The following is a 22,169-nucleotide window of genomic DNA, read 5'->3' on the forward strand; positions in this document are numbered from 1 at the left end:
TTCCAGTCACATCAGCAGGCTTTGACTGAGTTGCCATATGACCTTTCTTCTGTTTGGTACCCAATGGAGGGTGAAAAAAAACCCTAAAAAATTTTAACCTGTTTTTAGTTAATGTCTACAATGTTCTGTTACATTACAAGGCTCTGAAGTAAGAGGATTCTGTCTGAAGTGGTGTCCCAGGAATATCAATAGTATGACCTCCCTTGAACTGTATGATTCCCTAATCGTCGGATAACACCATTGTTATAACACGTGCTGGGCATGTGCCATTGACCTGCCACTTTGTGGCACAGCTCTGAGGGACCAGAAAACAAACAAATAAATTAATCATACCATTTATGGAGCCAAGCCATCCTCCATGGAGTAAAAGCTAATCAACTTCATAATAACATGCAGTGCCCATGTGCAATCAAACTGTTTAGTTCTTTATGAATTATTCAATGAGTCCTGGCAGTTGGGTAAGTTGTTTGTTCGCCTGGCTGCTGTTTCTCTTCTGCAGCAGTCCCCTGTCGCTGTCCAGATTCAACGTTTCGTGTTGTTTCCACAGAATCAGTGAATTATGGACAGGCTGCACTATCCTTGTGGCCAAGCAGTGTTCTGCCAATTGATTTCTTTAAATGCAAAGCTTTTAATCGACTGCAGATTTTGTTTTCCAGTCTCTCTCCTCTCAAACTCCCTTCTGATAATTTGCACTTTGTTCTTCTCCCATTTTCCTAATGACACAGCAGTTCAGTCAGGAACTGTTTATTGATGTTGCCGCATTAGCAGGCAGAGCAGATAAACCTTCTTGTGACTGTTGTTCAGGAGAACCACCACATTTTTCTTCCTTTTCCAGGTTCAGATAAAACCAGCCAAAAAACTCAATACAAGACTAATAGCCCATTTATGGGAAATATAAAAAGCAGCCATTCCCTTTAAAAAAATGTTTCCTTTTTTACTTTCTCACTTTCTTGTCTGCAAAGCTTCCCCTATATAACTCCTCAAATTTAGAACTCCAGCATCCCATTTCCTCTATGAAAGCTTCAGTGGTGTGATCCATCAATAGAGATGGACTTTCTTTTAATTACATGGTATATTTATCCATAATCCAACAGCATTTTTAACATGGACCAGTTCTTAATCAGAACTAAGTAACCTGACTCTTAGAGCTAATGCTTGTTCAAAGCTCAGTTGTAAGACCAGTCCCACTTAAATTCTCTGGAGGCAAAGATGACACCTTTCTGCAGCACTGAGCAAAATCAGTTAATATCCAGTCTACTTTAAACACAGAAATTGCTGTGCTTGCCTTGTTTCCAGTGTTTTTTACCAAACAGCTTGGACATGAACATGAACCTAAATGCCACTTGCGAAGACATTCTTGAGGCATGCAGTTGAAACTTATTATATTTTTTCTGACCTGCAAGGATAGATTTATCTTTATTTCAAGAATTGTGCATGACTCAGTGAAATTCACCCTCCAGAGCAGACAAAAATTTGGAATTTCAGATGCTTTGCAAAAAGGAGGAAGCTCTAAACAAGTTTTGCGGAAAACGAAGTCCTTTTCTCAGGACAAAAAGACTCAGAGAAATTGCAAGGAACCTCCCAGATAAAATCTCAGAAGCTCCTGGTATTTCCCTGTAACTGTACTAGGCTCAGATGGAATAAGAAGTTCATAATCATAAAGAAAATACATTGAAATGGTCATCAAGCAGTCAGGATGGTGTGAGGGCTTGGTGGAGGATCTCCAGTAGTGCTAAGAATCACCTGCTCAGCTGAAGTTGGGGAGCAAAGAACAGAACTATTAGAGCTAAACTTCCCCATCTTCTCTCCTCTCTGCTGACTTCTGCAACTCCTCCTCTCCCATGAAAATTAATCTCTGTGCTGGCACAGGGAATGGTGGTGGGACTGAGGAGAGACAGCTTTCATTCCTTTGATCCGAGGACTATTAGGTACACATGTAATTCAGGCACTGCTGCCCTATAAGCTCTGCCAGTCTCCTAGGACTTCACTAGGATACTAAAAAAAATCTTGGCCAGCCCATTCCAGCCACTGGTGGAAGACAACCTCCACCAGAAGGAAACCTACTGTGTCTCCAGACACCCTCTCTTTCCTTAAGGCTGCTGCTTACAATGTCTGTAAGGCAAACACACATTAAGTCCAAGTTCCTTTGAAGGTGGCTTCCACCTGTTTCTAAGAGTAGTCAAGAGCATTTTTGGATGATCTGCTTCCTTGCTATCTGAAGTTTAAGACTACCTTATGCTACATGTAAGCTAAAATGGCACGCACCATTTGTCAGAGGGATTCAATGGACATACAGCAACTTTGTTTTGTGTCCTAATCCTGGGAAGCAAAATGTATGATGTGTTTTCCAAAACAATGTCCATCTCTGACCATTCTCTTCTGGCCTGTGCAGAAATGTCACTAAGGAACTAAGGACAGAAGCAACTCAGAGGCAAAACCATGCATGCTGGACACATTTTTTTTCACCTTAAACATTCCTTTTGGAAAGAGGGACATCAGTTTCACCCAAATACATTTATGATTTGAGTATTTTTATAAGGCTGAATCGGAGAGTCTTTTCTTTGACTTAACTTGATTTTAAAATTAATTTTGCCTCAGGAAAGGCTGAATATAAACCCAGTAGGGATTTTAAATTTGACCTAGAATTTTGAACTAATAGCTGACCTTTGAACTGCTCCTAGATTACCCAGGGTTTATGGTCATCCTATGTTTCACTGGAAGGGTCATTTCCTGTAGGACTTACATCCAGTCATCTGACTTATGACCTCTTGGATTAGATTTATGACCTTGCAAAGTCAGTCTTTAACTCCTTCTAGACTGTTAAGTTGTAAAGAGGACATTGTATGTCATTAGAAAAGCAGTTTTCTCCAGTATGGTAATAAGATTTTGGAATGAACTTTAATTCCAGTGTCACAAGACACTACTGATTGCCAAACAATATTAAGACTTTGTAGTTATACCTTTTCTTAATTTAGAAATAAGTATATGCATTGACGATACCAAAAATTTGCCAGTATTTGCAAACTTGGCAAACAGAATATAGTCACCTACCTCCATGTCAAGGTATTTAAACAAAAGAGAGACTTGATTTCCAGCTCTGCTAAAGATTAACAACTCCAGCTGATCTCAGTAGGAACAGTAGAAACTCAATACCCCTCAAAATTATGCCAGTCATGCATAACTATAGAAATATATGCTGTCTTTATGTGTTTGTATGTGTAATTAGTGCCTGTAATTTGTTGGGCAGGAATCATCTCTTAATGTATCTACAATGTATAGTACAGTTTGACTTTGCTTAATGATAACAGTGAAAATAAATGCATTGAATAGATTCAGTCCTCAGATACAGAGCTTTACTAGAGTGAAAGTAAGGGAACACAAGATTTCTGTGGTTAAACATGAAATTCAATACACCGATGCAACTGCATTTTCAACAGAAATCAAAGTTAAGTGCCATAAGCATGAGTTTGCTAAAGACCTCAGTTTCTGAGTTAGGCACCAAAACCAAGGACTAGATTTATTGATAAAATCCCTCCAAACTTTGTGTGAAAAGTTGAAGTAGCTCTCCTTAGAAGGAGTCCTCTTGGATGTCAATCCCTGGATGAGGACTCCAAGCAGTGGCATGGTCACTTGTGTTACAGCCTGAGAGAAATTCTGTTTAGTTGTGTTTCTTTTGCCTGTCTTTCAGATCCCATGAGGCTACGAGGCTTCCGCTGTAATGGCCGTTCTTGCAACCCTCCGGTGGGAAACCTTGCAACAGGGAGGACACCAGTCACTCTCACCACGTGTGGCCAGAACAGTACAGAACTGTACTGCTTCTACCCAGACCAGAATCTCCTCCATCAGGTCTCCCATGGCTGTGGGCAGCCTCGCTGCACCAAATGCAATGCCAACCAGCCTGATAACTCCCATCTCCCTGCTGACATGACAGATGATTTCTTTGCAAACCCCATCTCCTGGTGGCAGTCTGCCCAAGGGATACACAGGGAAGAAATCAGACTGGACTTTGAAACAGAATTCTACCTGACCCATGTCATTGCTGTGTTCAAGTCACCTCGCCCAGCTGCGATGGTGTTGGAAAGATCCCAGGACTATGGGCAGACTTGGAGGCCCTACAAGTATTTCTCTGTCAACTGTACAGCGACTTTTGGGCTCCAGGATGATCTCATTGAGGAGGGCTCCATGTGCACTTCCAGGTATTCAGATGTAGTGCCCTGCACCAGAGGAGAGGTAAGCAATAACTGAGGTTTGGACTAAGTTTAATGTCAAACAGGTGAAGACTGGCTGAAAATCAGAGAGTATGTGCTCAAAGAGATACTGTGCATATAAATTAAGAAAGGTAGCCCATCCCCAAAGGCTTTGTGTTAAGAAAATAAGGGGGAAGAAGAAGAGAAATTATGTATCAATGAAAATGAATGGAAGTGCTTTAACAAATTTCTTTCATGAGAGTTTCACAGGATAGGATTAATATTGCCTAATTTTACGTTGCAGATGCCAATAACTGAACTAGCATCCCAGCAAGATAGACATAGGGAAATACACATTTGTAGAGTCTGATTTATCTAAACTGTTCTCCTACTTTAGGATGACATGAACTGCATGGTCTTTCTTTTCCTTCTCCATATAAAAAGTCCTAGACGATTGGATGACTTTTAACTTCATCCTTCCCCTAAGTTTAATATAACTTTTCTTGCTGGGGGTGACTGCTCTGATTGTATCAAGCCATAGGCTCCAGAAATGAAACTGTTTAGAAACAGGAAGTAGAAGTGAGCAGCCAGGTTTCACTATTCAACAGTGGGAAAAGGCCCTCCCTTGTTATGAATATTCTGATGTGCTATTAAACATATGCAGAAGACTTTCTTTTAAAATAAATGTACAATTGCTCTGATAAATTCCTCTGACGAACATCAACGATTGCTTAGTAATCAGGTGCTTAGTTTGGTTATAACCCTTTTCATTCATCAATCTTGAAACAGTTTAGATGGGAAAGATGGTAAATATCATTGGTATCATTTTATAGAGGAGACATAAAGGCACAAAAGGAGATTATAAGACATTCTTATAGTCACAACAGTGGCTGGAGTCCTTTCAATACCTTCTCTCTTCCTTAGAGAATTCACAATCCTCTTGGTTTCCCTGTCTGGAAGCGATCATGCAGGTTTGGCAGTAATACTTTGCTGCAAATTCACCTCAGGTGTGAGGTGAATGGTCCAGATAGGCTTCAAAAAAACACAGTGGTTTCAGCAGTGCACTTCAAAATGCGCTTGAGAAGAAAGAAACTAGTGTGCTATACCTGAGACAGGGAAACAGCAGTAAGGAGAGACTGAGTTTGCTTTTGTGCAACAGGCTGGGAAACATCTCTGCGTATTAGAAATCTGGAGCAGATCATCTGACTACTAAAGACTACTGTCTTGTTCCTGGAGTAGTAATTCTGCTGGTCAGTTATCATGATACATTTAAGTCAAATGCATCCAAATGTCTTCTGTAGAGAGATTACAGTTTGCCACGTCAATACAGAATCTAGGCAACAAATACAATTTTCCACTATTGTGTGCCTTCCAATCAAAAATCTGGAAGTACATTGCAAGATCCATTTAATGATCTTCAGCACACATATAAAGGCCCTGTTGCCGTTTCACAGATGGGAAAGAGCAGCACAGAAAGGTGAAGTGTTTTGTAGTAAAACAGGACAATTCTGGTTGAGTAAGGAATAGAATACAGGGGCTGAGGCAAATGCCTTGGCCTTAAGTACAAAACAACTCTTCCTTCTCTAGTACAGTATCCCCTGTTGCCGTGCACTATGTTGGCTTTTGTGCTAACTTAACCTTGGGGAATATCATTAAGACCATGTGTTGCTGCTACAACAAATCTGAGAAGTGGATGGCAGAAAATCAAATAATAAAACATTCGCCCCACACAAGCCTTTGTGATTACAAGTGCCAAAATGAGTCTGTCAACCTGGGCAGCAACTACACTGACATGAATATGTGTACGCTTAATCAATGTATGCTGTGGTAGTAGATGTTAGAAAACAATAGTAATAGTAAGAACAGTCATATATTTACAGGTCATACCCTTGCAGATCCCAAATACTTTCATGAACTGTTATATGAATTGAATGCATACAGCGGTCACTTCCTCCACAGGACGGAGAGCTGAAGCTTTAAAGCAGCACACAGGAATCTGTATGGCAACTTAACAGAGAACAAGACAAATGCTGATTCACAGAATGTTAATCCAAAAGGATTCTGAAGTTCTGGACAGACTTTACAGAGACCTCTTAATCAATCCATGAAATGCCACTATGGCGAGGGTGCAAAAGCATCAGGCTTTTCAGGGCAGCAATATGACACAGCAGATTCTTTTGTGCATGAAAATAAAGGAAGGCAGAGTGTAGCTATTTAAAGTGATACCTGATCACATTTGCCTGAGTGACACCACTACGCTTACTATAAATCTCACAGGAGCTTTGCCCACGCGTCTCAGAACTGCAATTTTACACCTTATTTTAAAAATGTCACAGATGTCACTAGGACATCCCCTCAAACACTGACTCACAACTGACTTGGAAGGAAGCTGATTGAATCCCCACCACTACTTTCTGCAGTGTTCTCTGCTTCTTTCTGACCTCCACTCTGACCTATCCAATTACTGATTCTGGCTAAGCCTTGGATTGCTGAGGAGCTCACATCACAAGCTGACAACATTTCTAAAATGATCAAAACCATTCCAACTTAAATACTAATTAATGCTCTGAGAGAAATGCCAGTTTTCTGTACTGAAGGGGTTGAAGTCATTTCCACTGCATGACACTCAGGTTTTTCTTGGGTGTTGTCCTATTCACTTGGAGAAGAGATGCAAATTCCTCTTTAAGAGGGCACAAAAGGAATCAAAAAAAGAGATGGCTTACTAAGAACACTTAGATTTAAAACCCATGTGGGACACATCACAAAACAAGATTTCAGGTCAACTGGTGTGAAAGGAGAAGGTGTTAGAGCTGCAGTAACTTACATGCATCTATAAACTGAGATGCATCTCCCTGAGTCAGCACACGCACTGGTGGTCCTCCAAGACCACTGAAAGAGGCTTTTCCTGGGAGCATGAAGGGAAACTTGGCAGAAGAGAAACTTTCAGGAGACTAGAATGGAAGCAAAAGACATTTGGGTGAGTGATGTGACAATGTCACAACAGAACAAAATGTATCACTAAGTTAAGGTGTATCCCTTGTCTCTCGTAGATCATCCCTTATCTTTCACCTCTGACAGGGTCACACATCTCCATTCCATCTCAGATAAGGTACAGCTGAGACAGAAGGTGTCATGCATTGGGGAACAAGTCCTGTAGAAATGCAAGGAGATGACTTTCTAATGTTTCTTTTACTCCAGATTTACTAAATCCCTTACTCCTGTTCAGATCCAGAGTACTTCTGCAGCTAGAATCTATCTATCTGTGATCCTAGGTCCCCCCATCTTTATTCTTCTGGCAATAAACTTGCTCTATTGATGATTTCTGGTCTAGGAGGCAGAGCAAGTTATTCACTGCCAAGTGCCTACACATTGCCTCTGTTTGCTTCATATGAAGCACCACAAAATCAACACCTAGCCTTCTATGCTTATAAACACTTCTCAGTGAAAATCCTCCACTAGTATGTCTTAAGCCCTGACTGGCCCTATTCAGTACCCTATGTTTTGCCTGTTGACTTCTATCACTGTAAGAAATTATATATTAAATGGGAAACAAGTGCTTCTAATCTTTACCTTATTCTTAAGGGAGACCACTCTTAACTGTTCTTAAGGGACAATAGTTACTGCTATGCTCATCAGCTTCAGTACGCCAGCATCCGACATAACATCATGAACTAAAAACAACTCCACCTTTTTAAGGTCTGTTCATCTAGTGTAAGTGCATCCATAGGCGATGCTTGCATAGAGTCTTATGCGTCAACTGAGACCTTTTTTACCTACTTGTCCATCCATCCGTTTTTCTAATTTAAAAACACTCTGTAGTCATGGAGCCTGAAATAAACCTTCAGGTTAGCTAATATAAATCAAAACCCTGGCCCAAACAAAGGGAGAAATTACCACAACATGGCATCAGACATTAGTGTGACTTACAGTTCAAACATCATATGGGGGAAACAGGGACAGAAATCTTTCAACCTGCATCCTGACAGCACGTGCACTCAAGGATCCGAGAGATTAAGAGCACATTTTTAATAGACTGGAATATCGGGAAATGAAAACAAATGTTCTCCTCCATCAAAGATGATTTTTGCATGAAAGGAAGATACTAGCATGCAAAATGGGGTAGAACAGTGACCTGCTTGTAACCACCAGACCCAAAAGGAGACCCTTCCCCTATTGGGTCTAGCTAGTGGAAGGGAGTTTTGAATCAAAGCCTGCTTCATTTATGTGAGTGTCTGTGTGACAGATGACACCAATGAAGTGTGATATAATAAACCCATTACTGGAATTCACTGGGGGCTGGAAGAACTGTGTATGCCTGAATTAAGTAACTGGTTTCTATGGCAACATGTTAAGTGTGCCTTGCGCAGAAGACCTGTTCATTCTCCGTTTTGTATCCTGTGGTGACCTCTTTAGGGACAGAAGTCCCCAGCAGTGCCTTTTGTCAAAGATGAGTGGACTTGCTTTGTAGCTAAAAGACTTTTATTCACTCTTCTAAACACACTCTGTGAATGCCAGATCAAGACATGTTGTGATGGGATGCAGTTCCGTCTGCTTCAAAAGCCACCAGGTTGTTCGGACAGAAGACACAGTCAACCCTGTGGAAGGCCTTTTCCTCTGCACTGACACTGAAGACCTTTGCTGCCTTTCTCCATCTACAGGGATTCCCTGAGCAACAGTTACGGCAGAGGGGGACCACTTGCACACAGACACCAAACCAGGCCAAGGGCAGGGCTCCGTGTGGAATGTATGTGATCCTGTTCCAAGGACCTACATTTTTTGCTGTCTTTTCTCAGGCTTTCCTTTTACTGCCAAACCTTTTGATAAACAAAGGAGGATCCCCCGCACACACACACATACCTCATTAAGTGGCAACATCAATAATTCAAGAGGTCACCACTGAGGCTTCAGTGGCTTCTTAAAGGTCTGATCTCATATGGCAGTGGGGTCACTGAAAAGAAGCATGCTCAGCACATCACGAGGTTGAATTCCTAGTAGCTAAGATGCAAGGGCAGGGTCTTGCACTGCAGTGAATTGTCCAACAGTCATCAGGACTGGCCTCTCCAAGTTGCATGATGCTCGGGTTATTCCAACTCCAGCTGGAAAGGATTCCAGGAGGGATTAATCAATAGTGAAGGTAAGTACCTGAATGTTATGACTAGGGCCGTCTGTTCAGCATTTCATTTAACTTGAACTGTAGAGGAGACAGAATGCAGAGGCAAGTTGAGAGGAAGCAGTTAACACCAGTAGTGTAAACAAGCAGATAGCACTGCCAGGCCCTGCTTCCCTGGAGGAAGAATTAAGGGGCTCAAGGATTTGCCTCTGAAGGGAATTTGAACTGACGAGACCAGTCCAGCATTCCCATCCCTGGCAAGTGAACTTCAGGACAGCACCAAATGTCCTATTCTGACCTGGTTTGTAATGAGACATTTCAGAGACATTTGAAACCTTATAGACCAGCCAGAAAGACACAGCAGGGGTTTTTTGAGCATTACTTCTGCACTTCCTGAACCTACAAGGCAGCAGATATCAAACAAATTTTTCTTCAAACCCTGTTTTGCAAAACCTTAGTGGAGTTGCAGCCATGACTTTTTTTTCAAATCTCAACTGTGAAAAAATTCTTGTCTAAAATGCTATGAATCTTAGAGATTCATTGTTGTAATTTTCAAACTCCAGGAAAACGAACACTTAACTGTTTGCTCTATGGTTGTCCACATATCACTGTCACGGTGAGACTAAACACTTAGCTAAGTCTGTTCATGTGTAAGATTTCAGCCAAGACCTAGAGATTTAAGTGGCTCCACTTAGAAGAAATGGATGCTCTCCCAGGAGAATACAGCTTGGTTGACATTGGTTGACACTAACGGTGATGGGTTGTTTTAACTTTCCCTGACAATTCAGCAGACAGAGTGAAATGAGTCTCCTCGTTCTCAATCCAGTTCCCAGTTGGGCTGTCTGTATCACAGAGCTCCTCGTGCCACCCTTTGCCATTTCAGAGCAAGTATCATCCGTCATAATGGAAAAGGACACCGCACTTTGTGGGAGCATGGAAATGTTCTCACACCCCCACATAAGGTGGTGCTATGTAGAATGGAAGGAATTTTGTCCACTCCCTGATACAGACTGCAAGCTGAAGGTTTTTGTGCCCAATAGTCTAGATTTTGTACTCCAACTACAATACCTGGCTTGACAGAAGATAGTGCTTCTTCCTACAAACCTTGCCTTTCTACACAGATGTAGAGATTTACACCTGCGGATAACCTGAACCTACAGAATAGATTTTGTTTGAGGAAGGGACAAAGTCTGCATGGCTCTTCAGATTTGTCTGCCTCTAATTTCAATTGTGCAGACTTTCCCCATTGTCACATTGGCAGCAATGCCTAAATATTAATATTAATGCCACACTGACTGGATTACTGGAATAACCTCAGAGCAAAAGAAAATTGAAGGGACATTGACCCTTTCTGTTTTGGAAAACACAGAATGAATTCAAGATGCCACTGTCTTGGTAGCAGCTGAGTTTACCCAGATCAGAGAAATTTAAAAAATCAAATGCACAATTATTTCTTTAACAAACTATCAGATTCTATACTGGCTTCTAAGTTTTATTCTCCAGAAGGACAGAAAAGCAGTGGGTCTTGACTAAAAAACACTATTCCATGAATCATCAGAATGGGCCTTCTAATAGCTAAGAGAATAGCTAGACTTTCTTTGTGCTCCGAACAGTAATTCAAAACAGGAAAAAGACTACTTCTTAGTAAAGACTACTGTACCACAAGATGGAAGATTTAATTTTAGTCAAGGGGCTCCATCAAATTAATCAGAGGATATTTGCCACTGGGTAGGAAAAATTCTGAGACAATTGTTTACTATTCCTTTAAGAACAAAATCAACTCACATGAAAATCTCTTAATGAAGAGTATTTAGGACTGATGAGAGTTTTTATTGCAGCTTCCTTCTGATGGGCCTAGTATAAGCACACAGACATTTCTGATCTCATTAACCTGATTGTGTGCAACACGATCAACATAGCTTAAGGTTGATTTGTAATATCAAATTCTTTTTCTACACAAGGATCTTCTTTTGTAGGAGGCCACGCATTGGCACTGCCCTCCATTTATGACTCATATTCCTTGACCTTAGGCTATGAGATTGCAAGGGGGAACCTTTGTTGTGTCCACATCTTTTCTGACTAATACTGGCTGGAAGATCAGGTTAAGAAAACAGAATTATCTGCATCAAGAAAGGAGAAGCAAAACATATGGCAAGAAATCAAAAATCTGAGACACTGTCTCCGGGATGAAGATGATCTCTTGATTGGCGATAAAACATCACCCCCTGTGAAGCTGTGCCAACTTGTGTACAGCAAAACCAATCTAACAGTGGCTACCTTTTTTAGCTTTGCACACTTACAGCATTCTCCAAACTTCCTTGCTCTTAGAAAGGTCAGGAAAGGACAGGGTAGTGACCATCTTTTTGAGGTGCAGCTGATTGACTTTTGAAAATGAGAATGACAAATATGCGCTTGATAGCAGATATGCAGATAAGCATGAATGTCCTACTCAGCGTTCAGCTCCAGTGTCAGCTACTGATTATAAGGGAAACTCAGGATCTAGGTTGTATTTCCACAAAGGGTTGAGACTATAGAGGTGCTGAATACCCTCACTTCCACCCAGTTCAATGGAAGTGGAAAGATTTCTAGGGTGTCCCTTAGCAGACTTAATCACCATCAGATTTGCTTCTGCAGCTGTTCATATGCTACTTTTATGAAAGCTGCACACTGATGTTTAGAGAAAGGTCTGGGAGATTTCAGAGCAGTCTGTTACAGCAAAAAAAGAACAGAGCTTCCACAGAGCTTGACACCAGATAGACATTTAATTAGATGAGAAATAGGTTTACAGTGAACATCATGGGAAGCTCTTTTCAGAGCTTGCATCTTAATTATAAAAACACACTTTCATTACACTGTCTTCATGCCTTTTACATGAATATAATGGAAAACTGCAAATTTGCATGGTATCTCTGGGAAATGAAAAATCAATCCTATTTCTGCCTTTGTGCAAAAGGCAGAAGTCAAGCGTCTATCTGTATAGAAGGAATCTGCTTCATAGGCTTCAGAAACACAAAACTTGTGAACTAAAAAAACCGAAACAAAGAACACAGTGAAAAGACGGAGTGTCTCTTCCCACAGCTCATGACTCAAGGATTCTCAGAGAATTTTACAGATATAAATTTATTAATCTTCCTCCCATTCCATGAAGTATTTGAATACCTGTATCCTATTTTTAAACAAAGTAAGCAGGACATACAAGAGACTTCTCCTGTTCCTACTGAATTCACTGGCAAGCCACAACAGCATAAGGCTTAAGTTACTTGCTGAGCATTATACTGAACAATTGCACTGGAGCTTTGAACAAATAGTTGCATTCCCAACTCTGTATTTTGGTCACAGTGACATCTCTTCGTTTTTTACAGAAATAAAATTCTTCCCTGTACCGTGTAAAATTATCAATCCATATATACAACCACCACCAATCTGTCTCCTAAATTAGGATTAATTTTTTTTAGGGAACCATAAACCCAAATACATTCATTTAAAATATAATAATGTATTTTTAGTACAGAAAAAAAATCAGTGGTTTCGTTTGGGGTTTTTTAGGTAAATTATGCATTTATGGAAAAATAATTCAGGGTACATAAGGTGAGATACCAGATTTGTGTTAAAAATTCATCCCACTCTACAATTATTTGAATCAATACACATAGTAGACTAACAAGTATAACTTATGGATCGTAACATATCGCTGTTGCCAGTAGGGCAACACATATGTTAAGGAAGATCTAATGACTGACACTTTAATGTGAGAAGAAACATCCAATCAAATATTAAAAATGAGCCAAGAGATGGTGATTACATTACACTCTTCCTTGTCCTCAAGGGTTTTTACCACCAATATTTCAAGGAGAATGTGTTCTCCAGAAGGGAAGAGAGAGGAAAATTCCATTTTCCAGTTTTATGCATATATGAATTAATGCTGCTAAACTGGTTTAAACACGAGAAAAAAACCTGTGCTACCTCTGTGCAAAATGCAGCTCTCCTAAACTGCTTATATTGGCACAATATATCTGCTTTGACTCTGCTGATACAAAATATCTTTGTTTAAGTTAAGTCCTCTATATCTTTGCTTTTTACAAAGTTAAGGAAGGCTAATTCATTAGTGGTTGCTGAATCCAAGAAGAACATATAAATGCCACTCCCAAAAGACTTCACTAGTGTTATGTCACCCAAATCAGATCTTTAACACTTAACAAGTCTTGCCTTGGGAGAGATAAGGACAAACAAATCCAGTCTCACCACTGAGCTTATTCCAGACAGAAACGTGTCATGAATTAATCATACAAGCAAACTCTTGTACCTCAACTGGAATGGAATACTGTTTTTTCTTAAAAGGATGCCACAATCCCTTTGGGACATCCAAGCTATTAACATCTCTACTCACAAATAATGTTCAGAATTCTAAGGGGACAGGGAAAATGCCAAAGCAACTCTCCTCAAGAGATGCAAAGCCAGAAATGAAAATGTTTGCAAAACAATAAGCCCACAGGGAACACAACCTTTTTCCAAGCTGTCAAGCAAAGAAACAAAAAAAACAATACAGCTTTGTGAAAGCAAATGGCCCTATCCTGAGAGAAGAGGACCCAATAGCTGTTCTTTTGCCTACAGAACTCAGTGCTATCTGGATGCCAGTTAAGACATGGTGAGGATGGATAATTGACTGAAGATACCAAAACATGAATCCATCTCTTTAAACTTATCATACTGTATACAAAATAGGTTTCTAGTAGTGCAATACAATACACAAGATTTCCTTCACTGTTAACATAGCACAATGCAAGACTATTGTCACCAAGGAGAAGTATAATGCCAAAGACGTAGAGTAAAAAGAAATACTTTGGCCATTATCTAGTCATTTCTTTCAGAGAGGCCCCATAAAAACTCTGGTACTTCACCTCATTCACCCTTCCTCTCTGTATCCTGTGAGGAGATCCATAGCTGTTCACAACTGGGATCTCTGGGGCACAGAGATACTAAGCCTCTTGCCCAGCCTTGTAGAAGGAGGTCACTGGCAGGACCAGTGCAGATCTTGCAGAAGCTAATGACATACTGATTACCTTTTTTCAGATGTCTTTCCCTCTAGTACTTATGTTCTCAAGCCAGTGATCCTCTGGAGAGCAGTCCTGAAAGCAGATACCATTTTTACTAAGCAAATATATTAGAGAAGCCATACACAAGAAAGCTAAGTGTGAGAATAGAGCTTATAAAAACCAGTAATTGAACAGACTGCTTTACCCTTGCTTCCTCTGTTTTATGCCAATTTAAAAGAGTTTCATAAGGACTTTTAACCATTACTATCCCAGTAGTTAGGTTTTAACCCTGCTTTGAGGTCTCTGAGCTTAGCAGGCTCTGTAGAACAATTCCATCCAGTTCACTGCCTTGGTCTTAGATTAATTGACCACGTGGGAGGAAGATGTGTGTGTCTGTACTGCTCAGGATGCTGAGAAACTACTCCACCCATGGTCCCCAGGGGACTGGGAAGGAGGACAGAGGGTTCATAAAACTGGTTTCCACTAAAAAGATCAGACCATCCTGGATTAGGAGAACTGGACAGAGGAGATTTGGTCTTTATCCTGTGAATCCATCAATAAGGGGAATGCCGGGCACCTGGACAAACCAGAATGGGCCATTTGCTTATGGTTCCATTGACAGGGGTAATGTAGACATTGGGGTGGAAAGGCCTGGGCTATTTTGTCATGGCTTCATTGGTCAGGGGAATGTAGGCACCTGCATTGCACAGCCTGGGCAATCTGCCGATAGCTCTATCAAACAAGGAAATACGGGCACCTCTGATCTCACCAAACAGGGCTGTTTGCAGCTTTGTAAATAGCTGACAGTATAAGAGAAGGGAATTAAGAAAAAAGAACAGAGCTGACCAAACAGAAAATGCTGTGGACAGGTGGGAAATGTACCACTGCCTTTGCTGTGGTTCTGCTAGGTGTAACTCTGTGCGAAGCCGGGCAGCTGATTCTGTTAGTTTAAGGGGGTTTATCTCCCCATGTGCCATCAACATGCAACAGAATTATCTTCCAGGCATGTACAACAAGCTCTTTTCTGGCTCATGCAAGCAAAGAGGAGCAAAAGTATTTTACACACTGCAAATATTTAAATTGGTCGGTTCAGTAGAAAGAAAGAAAAAGAAAAACACAGAGACAGAGAGAAAGAGGGAATCCCTATGGAAGCAAAGTTAGTCAGACAGACACTGTCACCACTTATAACACAGGGCCAAAGAACTCCAAGGGCAAGTCCCTCTGCTATGATGGAAAAACTCAACCAGAGGAGAAAATAGCTCTCAAACTGGAGTTAGCATATCCGTGGAGGACATCTAAGCCTGGGAATGAGTGCAACCAGCTCTCTAGTTCACTGGCATGGACTGTGCTGCAGCCCTCTGTTGTCAACCTCTCCCCAAAAGCAACAGAACCAAACACACCCCGAGAGATACAGAAGGGCAGAGTGGTGCATGAGCTAAAATAAAACATGTCCCTTTAGTCACTATTAAACACCAAATTAGAACTGTGATACTCAAAACCAAACTGTTTCTGCTCTGGAGAACTACCAAACAGCATAAAAGCTGTGACAAAAGAGTAACAACCCGCAGACAGTCAGTAGGCACAAAGCACCTTCGGTCCTGCAAGCTCACTGCAGTGTAGCTACTTCTCTTCTCCTAATGAATAAACCAGCTGGCTTTGTTTGAAGACAGGGTTCTCTCAACACTTACTCACCCTAAGCCAAGCTGTGTTTTCTAGCACATAGTTCAAGTGACCAAACCAAAAGTCTGATCACAGTTTCCACTTCTTTCGCAGATCCCCTTAGTACCTTAGTTTACCTGACTCTAGAACTCGTGCTAAAGCCATATTCCTGAAAAGCTTTGAGAAATTTGTATGGCATTAATACTGCATTTATGCCAATAAACCATGGATTTCTCTGAGTGACACTGTTGTCACTTGGCTCAGAAACACAAGGAAGTAACCAGCGCTTGACAAGTTACCACATATTGGCTGAACTCCAAGAAGTGACTGAGCTCAGTAACCCCAGGGAGAGATGTTGAAACTAAGGCATTTCCTATCTCACATCTGAGATGGGATGAAAGCAGGTACACAGTCACTTGCTGTGGCTTGGCCAGCTGGTGGTAACTCCGCTGTGATGTTCTGGGATCAGTCTCAGCCCCACAACTGCTTATGCAGAGTCTTCTGAATAGGAACTATTATTTTTTCCAGAACATCACCTTGGAATGTTTGCTGTGTATGCAGAGTCCTGTATCTGTTCTTGGATGTGTATCTTCTGTCTTTCAGGTCATTTATCGTGCCTTAAGTCCGGCTAACAAGATCGAAGACCCCTATAGTCCTGAGGCTCAAGATCTCCTGAAACTCACCAGCCTCCGTCTCCTTTTATTAAAAAGACAGGAATGTCCATGCCATGGTTCGAGGTTGGTAGAGAAGCCTCAGAGATTTGCCCACTATGCTATTTACGACCTGATCATCCGGGGAAGCTGCTTTTGCAATGGGCATGCAGAGGAATGTGAGCTTGCCAACAGGACGGGAGTCATGGAGAACGTGGTGAGTTCTAGACATCCACTAACTTACTAAACTTCTTCCTGCTTGTGCTTTCTCAGCCTAACTGTACATTTTGTGTATGATCCTGTCCAAGCCTCCCTAAGCCTATCTAAAAAAGGGCAACAGTGTCAATCCACATTAGTGAAACCTAAACCACTCTGGGAAAAGATTTCCTATAACCCTTGCTGCAGTTCCATAGGTATTAATTGCATCGCTAGAGATGGGTCCTTCTAAAAACTCTGAACCTCAAAATACCTATAAATTGTGAAGGGACTTTGTAATTGGAACAGAGGTCCAACCACAAATATAGTGAATGCAATCTCCTACCTATTTGCCTGCAGAGAACTGAACTAACCTTTTTGATGCAAAGACTGCCCTGACCAGAATTCAGCATCAGATCTCGAATCTCAGATTTTCTGAGTCTGTGAGACATGAGCAGTTCTGTCATACTTAGGGTTTCAGCCTTTACTTTTAGGTTTCCAGCCTTCTGTGTTTTTGTTACTTTCACTACATAGACAGCAGTGTTCAGGATGTGAAAATAATTTCCACTTCCCATCTCTTTTACTCATTCAGCTTAAAATAAGTTAGAATATTTCTTTTTTAAAAGCCAAACCTTGTAAGAAGATTATTCTATAGTACTATGACTACCCCCTACCTGTTCAGTCTTTTATCTGCGTTTGATCCTGGATGTGCATAAGATGTGAGTTGTGTTTGTATGCATACTCAGAAGTTGCAATTCAGGGGGAATGACTGCTGTCTCCTTTTTGATTTAGCTGCAAGTATTATATAGAAGAACTGTAATAACAGTCACAAGGAAATGATGCTAACCAAATATCCAGGTACATCTAAACACATACATCACAGACAGAATTCAAGCCACTTTAAACTAGTCAATGGCTCCACTGGTTCCAGAAGGCTGTCTGGCTCTGTAATGGGTTTTGAAAACCAAAATAACCCTTAGAACTCTAGTCCCTGGTGCACTCCGACATAATAGACTCAAGAAATAGATCCTCAGCTTATTTCTGTCCTTTTAGATATATGGTACACTTGACATTTTAATTTATTTTCTTCTGGAATGTGTATTCACTGTCTTCCTTTCAACTTTTCTAGGTTCAGAGGTAGATACTGTAAGATAATTAGGACTGTATGAGTTTCACAATATCTGCAAAATCATTTCTGAATCAGTTCCACCTGTGGTGTAAGTCCAAGATTCAGCTACAGTATTCTAGCACTAGGTGATATTATCAGATTCAGTTAACTATAAATATAGACTCACTTAATACATAACTATGTGAAGAAAAGTTGTTTAAAGAGTGCATCCTCCCTATTGCAAACTGTTAAATACACACATAGTAAAACCAAATAGATGAATAACATGCTAAATGAATACAGCTGGTAGAAGAATAAACACTCTGCCATCAGAAAAGGAAAACACAATATTGTGTGTTTTACTGGCATAACCGTTGTAAACTATGACTGGGTTTTTTTTTTCCCACTAGTCACAAGGGAATAGAATCTTTTTGTGCCATCAATGACTTCATGGGGCAGAAGGTGAAATAGTTTTGATGAAATGCACTTCATGAGTGACTCATGTCCCAGGAGATAAGAGGGTGGATGCATCACATCATTCGCACAGGCACAGATATTAGCAAGTCTTTGCCTAAGCAGGGATTCAAATGCAGCAGTCAGAAAAGTGGCAAAAGCCTTCTGGAGCTTAACTACCTTTAGAATCCTAGATGAGGGCTGGAAAAGGCCATAAGTGAGCTAGTCTGAGTCCTTGCATGAAGGTATGATCAAGCATACCTAAGCCATTCACTAGTGAATGCTTGTTGAACTAGTTTTTTAGAATCTCTGATGAAGGAGATTCAATAGCAACCCTCAGTAGTTGTTCCCATTTTGACAGTTTTGAAAGCTCTTCTTTAGTGCCTGCCTAAATAATTTCTGCTGCAAATTAAGGTGATTCCTTCTTGTCCCCTTTCCCCCAGTGATCATGGATCCACATTCTGCAGATAGGATTGGAAGGTTCTTACCATATCCTTCCTTAGATTTTGTGTTTTTGTACTAACCAGAGAAGTGTGAAACTTTAGGTGGTCAAAACTTAAAATTCTGCTCCTAGGTCACGCAAGTCTGGAGTGAAGATGATCACGCTATTTTGCTCCTCTTTTCTGTGCTTTAGACATTACACCCTAGCTCCTCAAATACTCAATGAAAATCCACTCCTGGAAAAGCCAGGTTCCTGAATCCTTTTACTTTTTATCTAATACTTACCAATGATGATATTGTAGCGGTGAAGGGAGAGTTCACATAGGTACAGATCTCAGAATTTGGTCTACACAGCTAGCATGAGGGAGTTTATATAAAGTGTATAACTTTGCATCTTACAATATAGTAATCTCCTTGCCTACGTGCAGAAGGAAAAGGCCTTTGTTGTTGAGTGGTGAACAACAATGATACATTTCATATCAGCCAAACTACATTGCAACAAAAATATTTGTCATCTTGCAATTTCTTGGCAGACAGGGACGGTGCTCTACTTTCAGTCACATGGTGATTAAATAGGATGGGGAAAAGAGATGTTAGAAACAAACGCTGCATGTCTATAAATAATCTGATACATTCCACTGGCTGCATCTAATATTTAATGAACACATGGGCAGAGCAAGTCTCAAGACACATAGTTTTTAATGTGGCTAGTGTGGATGATATCACAGCACAAAGGCAGAGCAGCTTCATGTTTCCTGGGCTCCTGTCAAGTAATTAAATAAAATGCTGGAAGAATACAGACCTCCATAGAAAGGCTTAAGTAATAGGAGTTTCAGTCTCTTAAGAGTTCAGAGTCCTCCTACAATGTATTTATTTTCTGTAGTTAACAAAAACAAAAGCAAGTCCATGTAGAAAACAACTGTAATTGTTTGCCATGGGATAGGCCCAAAAACTGAGATCATTCTGCACTTAGGTCTTGGAAGAGACATAATTGTCCTAACTTGTAAGTCTGCTCTTCTTACTCTTGAAAGAAAACTGTTCCATTTGTAATACTTCTAACACTGCTAGACTGATACTATAAGGAGGCTAAATAATGGAGAAAACTAAAGCAAATTTCTTGACACTTTTCAACCAACATTTTTCAACACCATTTTGGAGGGACTAGATGATCTATGACTGCTAGATGATCTGTCAATGATCAGTCTCTCTGTGGATCTGTCAGTTCAGTCATGACAACCCATTCAGCTTCTGGCTTCTCCACTGAGGCTGCCAACAAGAAATGAAGCTCTATGAGAAATAATGCCACAGGCGCCATGGTGTCGTAGAAACAAATGGACACAAGGAAACTGCAAATCGTAAAACTGACCTCCAAATGGTATCATTCTCCATAGCTCGAAATCCTAGACAGTTGCATGCATATTCTCTCTGGTCATAAGTCATTAGTGAAAATACTGAGTACAGTAAGGTTCAAAGTAGACTTCCATAGGATCCAATGGAAATGTCCTTTGACATCTTTCTTTGGCAGAAAACCAGTAATAGTTACCCTTTCAAGGTGGCTTTTTTTTTGAACAAGCCATGCACCCACCTCATCACAATTTATCTAGATCACACTTCCCTTATTAACTTCTGAGAATATCATGTCAGACAGGAGAAAAACTTTGAGAAATGAAGATGGGAGCTGTAAAAAATAGGCAAGAAACTTCTGGACAAACATATCTTGAATTTGGGGTTTATTGCTATTGACAGTGATATTTTCTTGTTTTCTATTTCCTTTCCTCAGACAAAAAAAAAGATTCACAGAGATGTCATACCCAACTTAAATAGCTTCTTATGATAGCTAAGGACAAAATTCTCCTTTCTGATTTTCACGGCCTGTATTATTCACACTCTTACGAGTAGCTTCTTTGTCAGTGAAGGAAATTATTGAGACTGCATTTTGCCACAGAAACTACAAACAAGCATTTTCTTTTAAATGGAGGGCTTTAATATGCCGTTATAAGGGAAACAACTGCCAGGACCTAGCCACCTCAATACATCTAGTCTTCTTCTACCATTGGTTGAAATGGAATGTAATCCTGCCCAAGTCTTGCTGTTGCAGGATGTACAAAGTTATGTGCTGCTCTACCGTAAATTATTACTTTATTAAGCTCCAGCAAAGTTAGTAAGAGCTGTGAGGTTTAGGACGTGCTTTGATGATACATTAGCTGAGTCCAGTGGTGCTTCCAGAACAAAGTTTACAAAGCAAAAAGTGCACGTGGACAGAACACAGAATCTAGACCAAAGTCCTTTCTGTTTGCCAAACATTTCACAATTCTCTTTCTAGTCCATGAGAAGTAAGTATGGACAGAAGAAAGCGAATGTGAATTAAAATGTTTTTGTATAAAGCATTAGGGTTTTTTTACTTGTTAATTATTGGTACCTACACTGCAAGGAAATTCTTACAAGTTGCCTCAGATATTTCTTTTGCTTCTTTATCCTGTTTACAGAGACCAGCTAGACTCCTTGTAGGTCTGATCCTCCACAATGAAGCAAATGGAATGTTTTCCATTTACTTCAAATGGAGCACGATCTGGTACTAAGTAAGATTCCTTGTTTAGCATAATGGAGGTTACATAAGGTAAAACTTGTTTTTCTACAGCAATTTTCTAGGTGACTTGGCGGTTGTATCCCTTGCAAATATTACCTCCTCTTCAAATATCTTGTGCAGTTCTACAGATAATTCCCAGCTAAGTTTCCACATTATCTGATCCAAGCTGTGCCAGTCTGTATGATGTCCAGCACTCAGAGATGCAGGAGGTACTCTCTGTTGAGGTTGGCAACTCAGAGAGTAGGTTTTGTTTAAGAAAAAGTTACCCTGTGTACATCAACTATGTGAGTAGTGTCAGAAATGTTAAAAAAAAAAAAAAAAAAGATTACAAGGGCTTCTAGATCATGTCAGAATAAATTCTAGAAACAGATCCCTAGCTGATTTTTTTCCAAAAATTAAAACTGAATATGGACTTCAAGCTCTGCCCATAATGACCTGAAAACATAGAAGAAGATCACATAAATTACGGAGCAAAAGTAGTCATGAATTACATGAACTACATGAAAAGAAAGTGGTGTTGCTGACACCTTTGCTACCCACAGTGGACCAAAGCATTTCACAGGAATTCTTGTGGGAACATGCAGGTGGATGAGAAAGTTTCAGATATTTGTGTTCAGAGATGACAAAGAAGCTGACAGAGAAGCATCATGGAAAGGTTCTCTTTAATTTTAGTGGATGGTTTGAGTGAGTTCCTAGTTTTCCAGGGCAAGATGTGCTTCAAAACGGTGTCTCTAAATGACAGTTAA

The 22,169-nt window shown here is 40.4% G+C and overlaps 1 protein-coding gene across 1 annotated transcript in view; it reads left to right on the forward strand.

Moving 5' to 3' along the window:
* Positions 1-22,169, forward strand: part of LOC104035030 (netrin-4) — a 51,085-nt gene that overhangs the window by 3,224 nt on the left and 25,692 nt on the right. Inside the window, exons 2-3 of the mRNA XM_009488186.1 lie at positions 3,689-4,230; positions 16,593-16,856. Coding sequence (XP_009486461.1) covers positions 3,689-4,230; positions 16,593-16,856 — 806 coding nt within the window. The remainder of the gene's footprint in view (positions 1-3,688; positions 4,231-16,592; positions 16,857-22,169) is intronic.

This window comes from Pelecanus crispus, chromosome 7 (genome assembly GCF_030463565.1).
Source record: "Pelecanus crispus isolate bPelCri1 chromosome 7, bPelCri1.pri, whole genome shotgun sequence".
In the NCBI taxonomy this organism is placed as follows: Eukaryota; Metazoa; Chordata; class Aves; order Pelecaniformes; family Pelecanidae; genus Pelecanus; species Pelecanus crispus.